This window comes from Sphaerodactylus townsendi, linkage group LG15, assembly GCF_021028975.2.
Source record: "Sphaerodactylus townsendi isolate TG3544 linkage group LG15, MPM_Stown_v2.3, whole genome shotgun sequence".
Taxonomy (NCBI): Eukaryota; Metazoa; Chordata; class Lepidosauria; order Squamata; family Sphaerodactylidae; genus Sphaerodactylus; species Sphaerodactylus townsendi.
Window position 1 is genome coordinate 26,039,261 of NC_059439.1, and position 11,130 is coordinate 26,050,390.

General features: G+C 47.4%; 1 protein-coding gene across 2 annotated transcripts; it reads left to right on the forward strand.

The window, feature by feature from the left end:
* The first annotated feature begins 489 nt into the window (after positions 1-489).
* Positions 490-10,589, forward strand: CLN3 (CLN3 lysosomal/endosomal transmembrane protein, battenin). Of its 2 annotated transcripts, none has more exons than XM_048516317.1 (16): positions 490-598; positions 729-811; positions 926-1,010; positions 1,335-1,437; positions 2,459-2,530; positions 2,899-2,978; positions 3,434-3,519; positions 4,296-4,368; positions 5,874-6,017; positions 6,364-6,491; positions 6,770-6,819; positions 6,975-7,043; positions 7,148-7,203; positions 7,313-7,406; positions 8,967-9,107; positions 10,036-10,589. In XM_048516317.1, exons 2-16 carry the CDS (start codon positions 763-765, stop codon positions 10,153-10,155), a joined length of 1,350 nt encoding a protein of 449 aa, XP_048372274.1. In that variant the 5' UTR covers positions 490-598; positions 729-762; the 3' UTR covers positions 10,156-10,589. The 2 variants fall into 2 exon arrangements, with proteins under 2 accessions (XP_048372274.1, XP_048372276.1); XM_048516319.1 differs by having other exon boundaries at positions 932-1,010.
* Positions 10,590-11,130: the final 541 nt, after the last annotated feature.

Genomic DNA, 11,130 nt, shown 5'->3' on the forward strand with positions numbered 1-11,130 from the left:
TTCTTCTTCTTCTTCTTCTTCTTCTTCGTCTTCATGTAATTACTTTACTACGGTTGCCAACCTCCAGATGGTAGGCTGGAGATGTTCCGCCATTACATCTGGTCTCCAGATGATGAACACTTCACCTGGAGAAGCTGGCTGCTTTGCAAAATGGACTCTATGCTATCATCATATCCCATTGAAGTCCCTCCCCAAACCTTGCCTTCCTTAAGCTCCACCTCAAAAATCTCCAGGTATTTGTCAACCCAGAGGTGGCAACCTACTTTCAGATCCTACATTGCAGATCCACACAAGTTTACTGCAGTAAGGAAACCATTTTAACTGAGGGCAAAGCTAGCCCTAGTGTGCTAAGCGATCAGCTAGAGCGCGCGTGCGCTCTCCTCTGTGCGTTCGCTCTTTTGTCCCGGGGAATGTGATTACAGTGACGCACAAGGGCGGGCACCGGGAGCAGGAACCGGCAACAAACCAGGAAGCAGAATCAGAGCGTTCCTTGATTGGACACTCAAGCTCACGTGACTCCAGTTTCAGGAATCAGCTTCTGACATCTGTGGCTTTTTGGATTCAGAGGAGCAATAATATTCGGGGGTGTTTCTTGAAGGTACGGAACAAGCCTCGGGGAATGAATGAATGATTTGTGCGTGTGTGATTATCCAGATTGTGAGAATGAGCGTGGTTATGAAATATGGAGGGAAAACTACTTCTCTCCCCCACCCCGCTATGTTTCCTAGGTTTGTTGTAGACAGCCCCCTACTCCTTTCTGCCATGGGGACCACCGGACGTGAATGGCAGATCCTCACTGCTGACTCGGAGGGTGAGTCTCTGCTCTGGTCTTGCTCTGGTCTCCAATTTTCTCCCCAAACTCTCTTTTCTTTTTCCTAACTCTGACTTTCTTTGTCCTGCACCGCTCGCCCCCCACCCCCCAAAGAGGAAGATGAAGATGAATCTTCTCTTGAGGAGGCTGAGGCCACTGTGGATGCCCGTAAGAAGTGGAGAAACAACGCAGGCTTTTGGTAGGGTATTTTTGTTTTATTTGCTTCAAAGTGCACAAGCAGATGTTCCAGCTGCCCTTTCCCCTTCTCAGTTGCCTCCTTCCTCACACAAGTGACAACTTGTTTTTTTCCCCTCAGATCTCTTATTTTCTAGGCATTAGCACATCCAATTTGTCTGTGTGCAAGCTTGCAGCTACTGCTAGGGTAGGTGGGGGGCACATTTTCATGCCTTTGCGTAGAAGCAAATGTGGCTACTGCAGGGCTTTGGGAATCAGATTCCGGATTCTGATCCTGCCTCCTTTGTTGGTTTCCTCTCCCACTGACCAGTCTGCTTTACCCACACAGGCTTCTGGGCCTCTGCAACAACTTTGCCTACGTGGTAATGCTGAGTGCAGCCCATGACATTCTCAGCCATCAAAAAGTCCCCAGTGGCAACGGGACCATATCGGTGGGTGTGCCAAGGAGAGGAGGTGTATGTTTGCGTCAACCTGCAGAACAGGGCAAAGAAAAGAAATAATGAACGTGTGCTTATTTGTGCGTGAGAGGCATGTGGAAAATGAGTGTGGAAAAACATCAGCATGCAAGATGCAGGAAAGATGCGCAGGCAAATGCATGTGTCAAGGTCTGGGAGACCTGTGGGTGTGTATGCACTGAGCATGGGCAAGGGGAAGACTGTACTGTAGCCAATTCTGCATTGGGAAATCCCTAGAGATTTGGAGGAGGAGTTTGGGGAGGGCAAAACCAGACCTTAACAGGCATACTGCTGTAGATCCCTCTATCCAAAGGAGCCATTTTCTTAATGGGAGCAGATCCTTGCAATCTGGAGGGGCCACAGCTCAGTGGTACAATATGTGGGGGTACCATAATCTTTTCAGTGCTTAGGGCCTCTAAAGGTCTTAATCCAGCCCTGTAAGGTGGTTTCTTAGGGCTGTTTCTGGTGGAGAAGATAGCATTGGCGGATGGGAGGCTAACACACCTTCTTCTTGAGAGCCGGTGTGGTGCGGTGGTTGAGAGTAGTGGATTCTAATCTGGAGAACTGGGTTTGATTCCTCATCAAAGAAGAAGAACAGTTTGGTTTTATACCCCACCTTTCTCTCCTGTAAGGAGACTCAAAGGGGCTTACAATCTCTTTTCCCTCCTCCCCCCACAACAAACACCCTGTGAGGTAGGTGGGGCTGAGAGCTCAGAAGAACTAGCCCAAGGTCACCCAGCTGGCATGTGTTGGAGTGCACAAGCTAACCTGGTTCACCAGATAAGCCTCCACAGGTCAAGTGGCAGAGCAGGGAATCAAACCTGGTTCTCCAGATTAGAATACACCTGCTCTTAACCACTACAATGGTTAAGAGCAAGTGTAGTGGTTAAGAGCAGGTGTATGTGGTTAAGAGCACTTCCATGCTGGAAGAGAAGGTGGGCAGCATTCTTATGTCCTGTATCTAACCGCTAGTCTCCTGTCCTGATTTCTCACTCAGACTCCCCTCAGCACCAATCCAGGGAACGTCTCTAATACCTCTCGCTATGACTGCAACATGATCTCAACAGGGGTGAGTCTATAGAAGGGAGAGTGGCGGAGGGTTGTGAGATAAGCCCCGAACCTCACTCACTCCTGTCTTTAAATAGGGGGTGGGACAGGGCTCACTGGTTGACCATCGGCTTTGCATGCACGTCCCAGTTTTGATCCCTGGTGTGTCCAGTTAAAACCCACCTCTGTTTCTTTCAATGTGTATTGAGTCATTCCCTTGCCACTTTAATGCATGTGATTGTAAGCACACATTTATCCAGATGCTGGTCCCCCCCAGTTTTATTTGCAAAGGGAATGTGTGTCGACCGCTTCTTTTTAGCATACAAAGAGGACGATAACTGCTATGAGGCAGCTTCATGCATTTATGTGTCTCTGTGCTGTCCTCCACAGGCTGTGCTGCTGGCTGACATTTTGCCCACTCTGCTGATTAAATTCAGTGCTCCTTTTTATATCCATCTGCTGCCTTATGGGTGAGTTGGCGGAGTTCACTCTGTATGAGTAGAAACCGGTTTCTGAGAAAAGAAGGGAATGGGGAATGCAAAGAAATTTGGGGTAACGAATGGGTGGGGCGGGAGAGGGGAGCGGCTGGCTTATTTCTTTATTTAGTACATTTTTATCCTGCCCTTCCTCCTGGGAGTGGAATTCTTGAATCTCCCCTCTTCCAGTTCACTCTCACAACAACCCTGTGAGGTAGGTTAGAGTGAGTGACTTGACCCTAGGTAACCATATCAGAGTGGGCATTTGAATCTAACTTCTACACCTAACCACAGTGTTCTAACGACTACACCATGCTAGCGGACTGGTTGCTACCGGTAGGGAGACTTGTCCTATCTGGCCTTGGGAAGGACTAATCAAGAGAGCGACTGGTTTTTCTGACTCCATCCGTTTCCCCCTTCATCTTCTTCCCCCTGCCCTCGATCCACAGCTTGCGAGTCATCATTTGTGTCCTCACAGCCCTGGGCAGTTTCTTGCTGGTAGCCTTCTCGGCAGGCCCGGCCCAAAGCTTTGCAGGTAAGAGCCCATCTTCACAGGATATTGTGAAGCAACAGAATATAAGGGGTTGGCTCTGTGATTCCCTAGCTTAGAAGAAGAAGAGGAGTTTGGATTTATGTCCCCCCTTTCGCTCTTGCAGGAGACTCAAAGGGGCTTACAATCTCCTTGCCCTTCCCCCCTCATAACAAACACCCTGTGAGGTAGGTGGGGCTGAGAGAGCTCCGAGAAGCTGTGACTAGCTGGCGTGTGTGGGAGTGTACAGGCTCATCTGAAATCCCCAGATAAGCCTCCACAGCTCAGGTGGCAGAGCTGGGAATCAAACTCGGTTCCTCCAGATTAGATACATGAGCTCTTAACCTCCTACACCACTGCTGCATAGTCTTCCTTGCCTCATTAAAGGAGACCTTTCTTCCCTTTTTCACTAGTAGAAAACCTGGCTGGATCTACCCTGTGGTCTCTGCCCTTAAAAACCCCTCTGGGTTGTTCTTCACAGAGGAAATTTACCTCACCTTTCTCTTCCTTAGCCACCTTATCCCAGCCGTCTCCCCCCATCCCCATAACCCTGTCAGTGCGTATAAGCACATGTGCTGGGGCGTTCAATCAGCGTTAATATTTAGACAGGGAGGGAGAAATTGTGGGTAGATGTAGCTTATCCCATCCCTGAAGCACCTGAGATCTGAGGCGAGGCACCTACTACAACTCTCCCATTTGTGCTCAGATATAACTGGGTCCCCTCAGCACACATCACGCTTGGGTGAGAGGATTTTTCCCACACACCCTTCTCATTTCTTTAGGTGTTGTGTTGGCCAGTGTTTCATCCGGCCTGGGCGAAATCACATTCTTGGCATACACATCTTTTTTTGACAGGTAAGGAGAGGAGAGGGTGGCTGGAGGCGGGATGAGAGATCAATTATTCATTTTTTCTGAAGATGTTGAATTTATTTATTTGGGAGCTTTCAACACCGCCTCTCCACAGAACCCGCTTGAGGAGGCTTATAAAATAAAACACGATAAAACCTGGAAACCGAACAACAAAATAATTGAAAGGAACAAAGGTGATAGCCCAGCCATTAAAAAGCATCTGTTGACCACGTATTTAGCAGCCCAGAGTCTGTAACAAAAGCCTGCCTTAGGCCCCTTCCGCACATGCGGAATAATGCACTTTCAATCCACTTTCAATGCACTTTGCAGCTGTGTGGAGTAGCAAAATCCTCTTGCAAACAATTGTGAAAGTGGATTGAAAGTGCATTATTCCTCATGTGCAGAGGGGCCGAGGACTCTATTTGCGTGTTTAGCAGGTGTAGGTGTGTCAAGTGCCGTCAAGTCACAGCCAATTTACGGCAACCCCTGCAAGGGGTTTTCAAGGCAAGTGAGAAGCAGAGGTGGTTTTCCATTGCCTTCCTCCCATCCTTGTTTATGATAGATAGTAGGTGCCAGACTGTCTCTCCTTTCTTTGTTCAGCAAAAGCCACTAAACATGAAAATGTTTGTAATGTTTTATGAAGGGGTAAGGACAGTGACAGAACACCCATTTGGAGTTCTGTAGCAGTACAAACATATCTTTTTCTGCCTTGCAGTGAGCTCTGAAAAATAATTTGTTGCCATTTTCTGAATAGCTGTATCAACATGAGAAAAAGCCAAGCCAAGATCAGCATATAAACAAATAAGTAAATAAGTGAGGGGGAAATGGACAATTAGCGTAATGCATCAGGGGAGAACAGAACTGGCCAATTCAGCCAAGCTGTTGGGCATCCTATTGGTTAGTGCCTGTGACGTCGCCACCATCCCAATCCACAGAGCACTTTTGAAACTTTTTTTAAGTATTTGAGATGGGAGGAGGCAAAGTGAAAGATCAGCATATAAACAAATAAGTAAATAAGTGAGGGGGAATGGACAACTAGCTTAATGCATCAGGGGAGGACAGAACTGGCCAATTCAGCATTGCACATGCTGGAATAAATGTCTATGCAAGCTGTAAATTCCACATAGGAAGGAGGAGGGAGAGGAATTGTTATTGTTGTTTGGATTTATACCCCACCTTTTTCTCCTGTAAGGAGACTCAAGGTGGCTTACAAGCTCCTTTCCCTTCCTCTCCCCACTACAGACACCTTGTGAGGCAGGTGGGCCTGAGAGAGTTTAGAGAGAACTGTGACTAGCCCAAGGTCACCCAGCAGGAATGTAGGAGTGTGGAAACACATCTGGTTCACCAGATAAGCCTCTGCCTCTCAGGTGGAGGAGTGGGGAATCATAATAAGCATCTTTCGTTTGCTGAAGGTTTGTTAATCTGTTAATAAAGATACAAATGGGGGTGTTGTCATTGACAGCAGGAGGGACATTATAGCTCATACTGTTCCGCTCTTTTCTCCCTGCTAGTGGTGTGGTATCTGCCTGGTCTTCAGGAACTGGTGGTGCTGGCCTACTGGGGGCTCTGTCCTATCTTGGGCTGACACAGGCTGGGATGACCCCTCAGCACACCCTTCTCGTCATGAACGTCATTCCTGTCACTATGCTGGCCAGGTGAGCTCCAGAGGCGGGTGAGGTCTGTAAGGAGGGCCTACTGGTTGCTAAGAGAGGGGGGCAGTTGTTAAGGAGATAGGTGGGAAGTTGCTACGGGAAGGGGAGTCGGGAGGCCGGGTGGTCAGTGCTAGGGGGAAACGTTGTGAAAGGGTTGGCAAAGAGGCTGGTTGCTCAAGGAAAGGCTATTGCAAGAGAGAGCAGAATGGAAAGCCACTGGTACTGCATAAATTACTCTGTTTATTTCAGAATTGTTACATACTTATTTGACTTCCTAGCCCCTTTCCTTTTTATCTCTTTTGCATGCATCTGCTCTCCACAACTATCATCCTCTTTTTCTTTGCTGTAGCTATTTGCTATTGGCGCCGCCCCCACAAGCCCCACGCTGGGGCAGGTCTGCTCACCCTCCTGGGCCTTCATATCCCCATTCTTCGACTCATCAGCCACTTTTAGGGGGTGTGGCCTCTCTCCAAAACCGTAAGTGATTCTGAGGTTGAAGGGGGCCATCTTTCTGTAATGCTACGTCTTGCGTCAGAGGGGAGGATGAGCATTTATCTGTCATTTTTTTTATTTACCCGTGAGGAGAAACAGGATTGCTGCGTCTTTACCCGTGATGCACTCTGCTCAGGAGAGCATTACTCAGAAATGTCATCGTTCTTTATAATGTCTTCAGCTAAGCACAAAATACTTCACAATAGTTATCAAAATGTTTGGCTAATTTCTATCTCATTTCTACCACCCCTCTCCAACTCCAGAGTCACAAAATCATAATATCAGCTTACAAGAAAAGGGGCAGGTGGTCAAGGTGAGAATTATGTTGAAAATGGGGAGGCTTGCTTGGCGGGAGGGCTGCTTCCACACTAGGGCCCCTTCCGCACATGCAGAATACTGCACTTTCTGACAGCAAATTCCATAAGGGTGATTCTACACTCACACACATCCTTCCCTTGTTTCCTCCAGAGTCTCTTGAAATACCTCCTACCATTGGCTGTTGTGTATTTTGCAGAGTACTTCATCAACCAGGGTCTGGTGAGTGTCAAGGTTGAGGAAAATCTCTGCATTGGGGGGTTTGTGGCTAACTCTTCTCTGCCTCCCTTGTTAACTGTTTCTGTCTCTGTGTGGTCCTTCCCCAGTTTGAGCTGCTGTATTTCAAACAAGCACCGCTGACCCACCCACAACAATACCGCTGGTGAGGAGGTGATTGAAAGATGGGACTCCACTGCTGGAGCCAAAAATGGGGCCACGTGAGATGAAAGTATACCTGCTCAGGTTCCTGGGCTTTTTCTTGCTTCACACAGGTACCAGATGCTCTACCAAGCCGGAGTCTTTCTTTCCCGTTCCTCCGCTAGCTGTGTACGGATTCCCCATATATGGGTCCTGGCAGTGCTGCAGGTAAAATGCTCCTTCCCACAATACATACCCTCATGAATAATTCCTTCCTTCTTATTCTGTTGAGGCTCCTGCTTCCCTCTGGAGAAACCACCCTGTCCTCTCTCCAAAAGAACCACTAATAAATTCAATATGTGATGCCAGAGCTTTGGAATGGTAAATGCTTGGAGGAATTATTCAAGTGGGGGCCTCAGGTGACAAAATGAGCCGGGATTGTACGTTTATTGCATAGTGAGTGTTTATTCTGGCAAAGAAGGGCCTTCCCTGACACCTTTTTCATATCACTGGAAATGTCCAAGATTGACCTTGGAACCTTTTACTGGCTAAATATGAGTTGTACTTCTGAGACTGTGATATCGCCGAGGCCCCTTCCGCACAGCAAATGTAACAGTTGTAGTCAGGATAAAGTAACCCGTGTTCCTGTTTTTGCATTCACATGCATCTGTGCAGGCAGCGATTGGAGGCCATGGAAACAATCTGGGTTGCTGTTGCGCCTGCACACCGAGATGCATCTTTTAAAAAAAATTCTTTATTTTCTTTCCACCGATGCGTAGCTATGCAGGCATACACAAATGAATGCCCACAGCCATGCTGATGTCTCACAGTACAACTGTCTAGACTTGCGTGGCTGCACAGACGCAAGCCGCGAAATAAATAAAAATGGAGGCGAATAAAGCTCCTCCTGACCAGCTGTTCATTTGTGAGTTCTGCAAGCTGAGATTATTAAAAAAGACTTTCCTTGTTTTCCTTGTCATTTAGGTGTGCTGGTTTTCATCCAGCTAGCTTACCTTGGGCCCCTGCTGTAAGGAAGTTCAAAGTTAACATAACAAAGAGATATCAGAGGCTCATTCCGCACATGCAGAATAATGCACTTTCAAACTGCTTTCAGTGCTCTTTGAAGCTGTGCGGAATGACAAAATCCACTTGCAAAGTTGTGAAAGTGGTTTGAAAACGCATTATTTTGCGTGTGCGGAAGGGACCCTAGTTTGGGGAAAATAACACGGAGCAGACCCGTTTTAGGGGCGGGATCTGTGTGAAGTTCTCCCCCAAAATGGTTTTTTTACCATTCTGCGCCCGTGTTTATTGGCCCACGCGTAACAGGCCAGAGAGGTCCTTTGCCGTACATCTAGTAGAGCCGTACACCTAGGGAGCAGCAGTGGCGTAGGAGGTTAAGAGCTTATGTATCTAATTTGGAGGAACCGGGTTTGATTCCCCACTCTGCCGCCTGTGCTGTGGAGGCTTATCTGGGGAATTCAGATTAGCCTGTGCACTCCCACACACGCCAGCTGGGTGACCTTGGGCTAGTCACAGCTTCTCGGAGCTCTCTCAGCCCCACCTACTTCACAGGGTGTTTGTTGTGAGGGGGGAAGGGCAAGGAGATTGTCAGCCCCTTTGAGTCTCCTGCAGGAGAGAAAGGGGGGATATAAATCCAAACTCTTCTTCTTCTTCTTCTAGTAATAAGGCTCATGGTTGATCAGGGATTTGAATCAGGGTCTTCCAATTCTAACTACTGCACCCCACTGGCTTTCCCGTCCTGACATTAACGTTCTTTTCTCATTCCAGTGCCTGAACATGGTGTTCTTCCTGGCCGCCGTATACTTCATGTTTTTGCCCAGCGTTTATTTGGTTTTCGTTCTCATCGTCTACGAGGGGCTGCTTGGAGGAGCAAGTTACGTGAACACCTTCCACTGTGTCAGTGCAGAGGTGAGCTTCTGGGAAAAATATTCATCAAACACACAGAAGTTGAGGGGAGAGGTGTCTTTCAGTCAATGCCAACTCCAGGATTCGCTACAAAACGGGTGAGATGGCGAACTGGGTTTGTTTCCCTGCTCCTACACATGAAGCCTGTTGGGTGACCTTGGGCTAGTCGCAGTTTGTTCTGAACTCTCTCAGCCCCACCGACCTCACAAGGTGTCTGTTGTGGGGAGAGGGAGGGAAAGAAGTTTGTGAGCTGCCTTCAGTCTCCTCACAGGAGAGGAAGGTCGGGTATAAACCAAAACAACTTCTTTTGCTTCTTTCTTCTTCTTCCTCCTCTTTTATATGCACTGCAATCCCCGCTCTGTTGCATTGTCTGTTGGCTGTCTTATGCTGTCCGACGGCATTGTTTTAAAACTTTGTAATCTGCCTTGAGCCTTCTCCAACAACGCCTTGAGCCTTCTCCAACAACTTCTGAGCTCCATAGGGAGGGCATGGCCCATAAACCCACATAACCAATCAATCAATCAACTGTCAATCAATCAACTAATAAATAAATAACGAGCTTCTAAAATGGAGACACAAATTAAATAAAAATGTGTCGGCATGTCCCTTAACCAATTGGAGTGTGCCAACTCACCCACCCCCGAATTTTCCAGGGCAGGATCACGCATTATACAGAGGACACCTAAATGGGTCATAGGGGGATGGGGTCCAAGGATAAGCTGCTTCCCTCATTCTTGGCTTGCGATCTTAGCTGGTTGCAGGCAGAGTACATGGGACATGCCGCCTGGACAACAATCGTATTCTGTTCAGTACTGTGTGTGTGTGTGTGACAAACCACAGTTTGCTTTACAGAGAACAGCTTGAGGATGAAGGAGATCTCAAGAGCCAGCCGCCATTGTTTTAATTCTCTCTCTCTCATTCCCATTTGCAGAGCCAGCCTGAGCATCGGGAGTTTGCCATGGGAGTGGCGTGTGTAGCCGACACACTGGGCATATCGCTTTCAGGTGCCTTGGCCATCCTGGTCCACAACTATTTCTGTTCTCTCTCCTGAGGCCGGCTTTAACGAGAAACCAACAGATGCCTCTGCGTGCCAAGTCTGTGCCCCAAAGGTGCAGACCGATCATGCTCTACGAGTTCCAAGTCAGGAGCTCCTAATGTTTTTGGGGTTTTTTGTTAACTCATGGCACTTATGGGTCCAACACAGATTGGGACAAAAGCCAGAAGAGGATTTAAGCCTTTCTCCTCATGCCATTTGGCCAACCTCAGTACAGCTCTAGAGACTTACTACTTGCCTGACTGGGGAAACATACAGATACTGATCATATGAGTACTGTATAATACCTAGCACATATCAGATTAGACCCTGAGTGGTGAACAAGACAAGTAAAACTTTAGCCTGTACACTTTTCTGCCTGTAAAGGAAGAAAGAAGCCACACTGGAGTCAGGGCGTCTCTCCTTATAAAAGGCTTGAAGCGTGATATTTATTTTCTTGCTATTTTAATTTTTTGGGGGTATCTTTTTTGTTTTATTTCAGTAAGAGTGGGAGTTATTTCCCTGTTGCACAAGATTTAGGGGACTGAATAACACCACACAGAAACACAGTTGAATGGGAATGATGTCACGCCATTCTCAGGTGAGGGGAACATTTAATGGGAGGTGAAAGTAGAAAAACTCTAATAGAACACATCCACATGACATGAACACATCCACACATCCAACGTGTTCCATGGGAATGTCAACTCAATGTATGGCAGCTGTGAAAAAGGCAAACTCTATGCTGGGGATAATCAGGAAAGGAATTGAGCAAACTGCAAGATTATTGTCATGCTCTTATATAAAGACATGGTGCTAATTCACACTTGAGTACCGTGGTCTAGTCTCTTGGTCACCACATCTCAAAAAAGGATATTGAAGAGATAGGAAAAAAAAGTACAGAGAAGGGCAACGAGGATGATTGAGGAACTGGTTAACCTTGGCCCATGAGGAAAGGCTGCAGCTTGGGACTCTTAGCTTGGAGGAGATCTG

Bases quoted from the DNA above. Each gene is read 5' to 3' on its own strand.
- CLN3 (XM_048516317.1), top strand. From the start codon at position 763: ATGGGGACCACCGGACGTGAATGGCAGATCCTCACTGCTGACTCGGAG. The intron at 6,018-6,363 runs GTGAGCTCCAGA...TCTTTGCTGTAG, and splicing joins CCTGTCACTATGCTGGCCAG to CTATTTGCTATTGGCGCCGC. The intron at 7,204-7,312 runs GTGAGGAGGTGA...TGCTTCACACAG, and splicing joins CACCCACAACAATACCGCTG to GTACCAGATGCTCTACCAAG.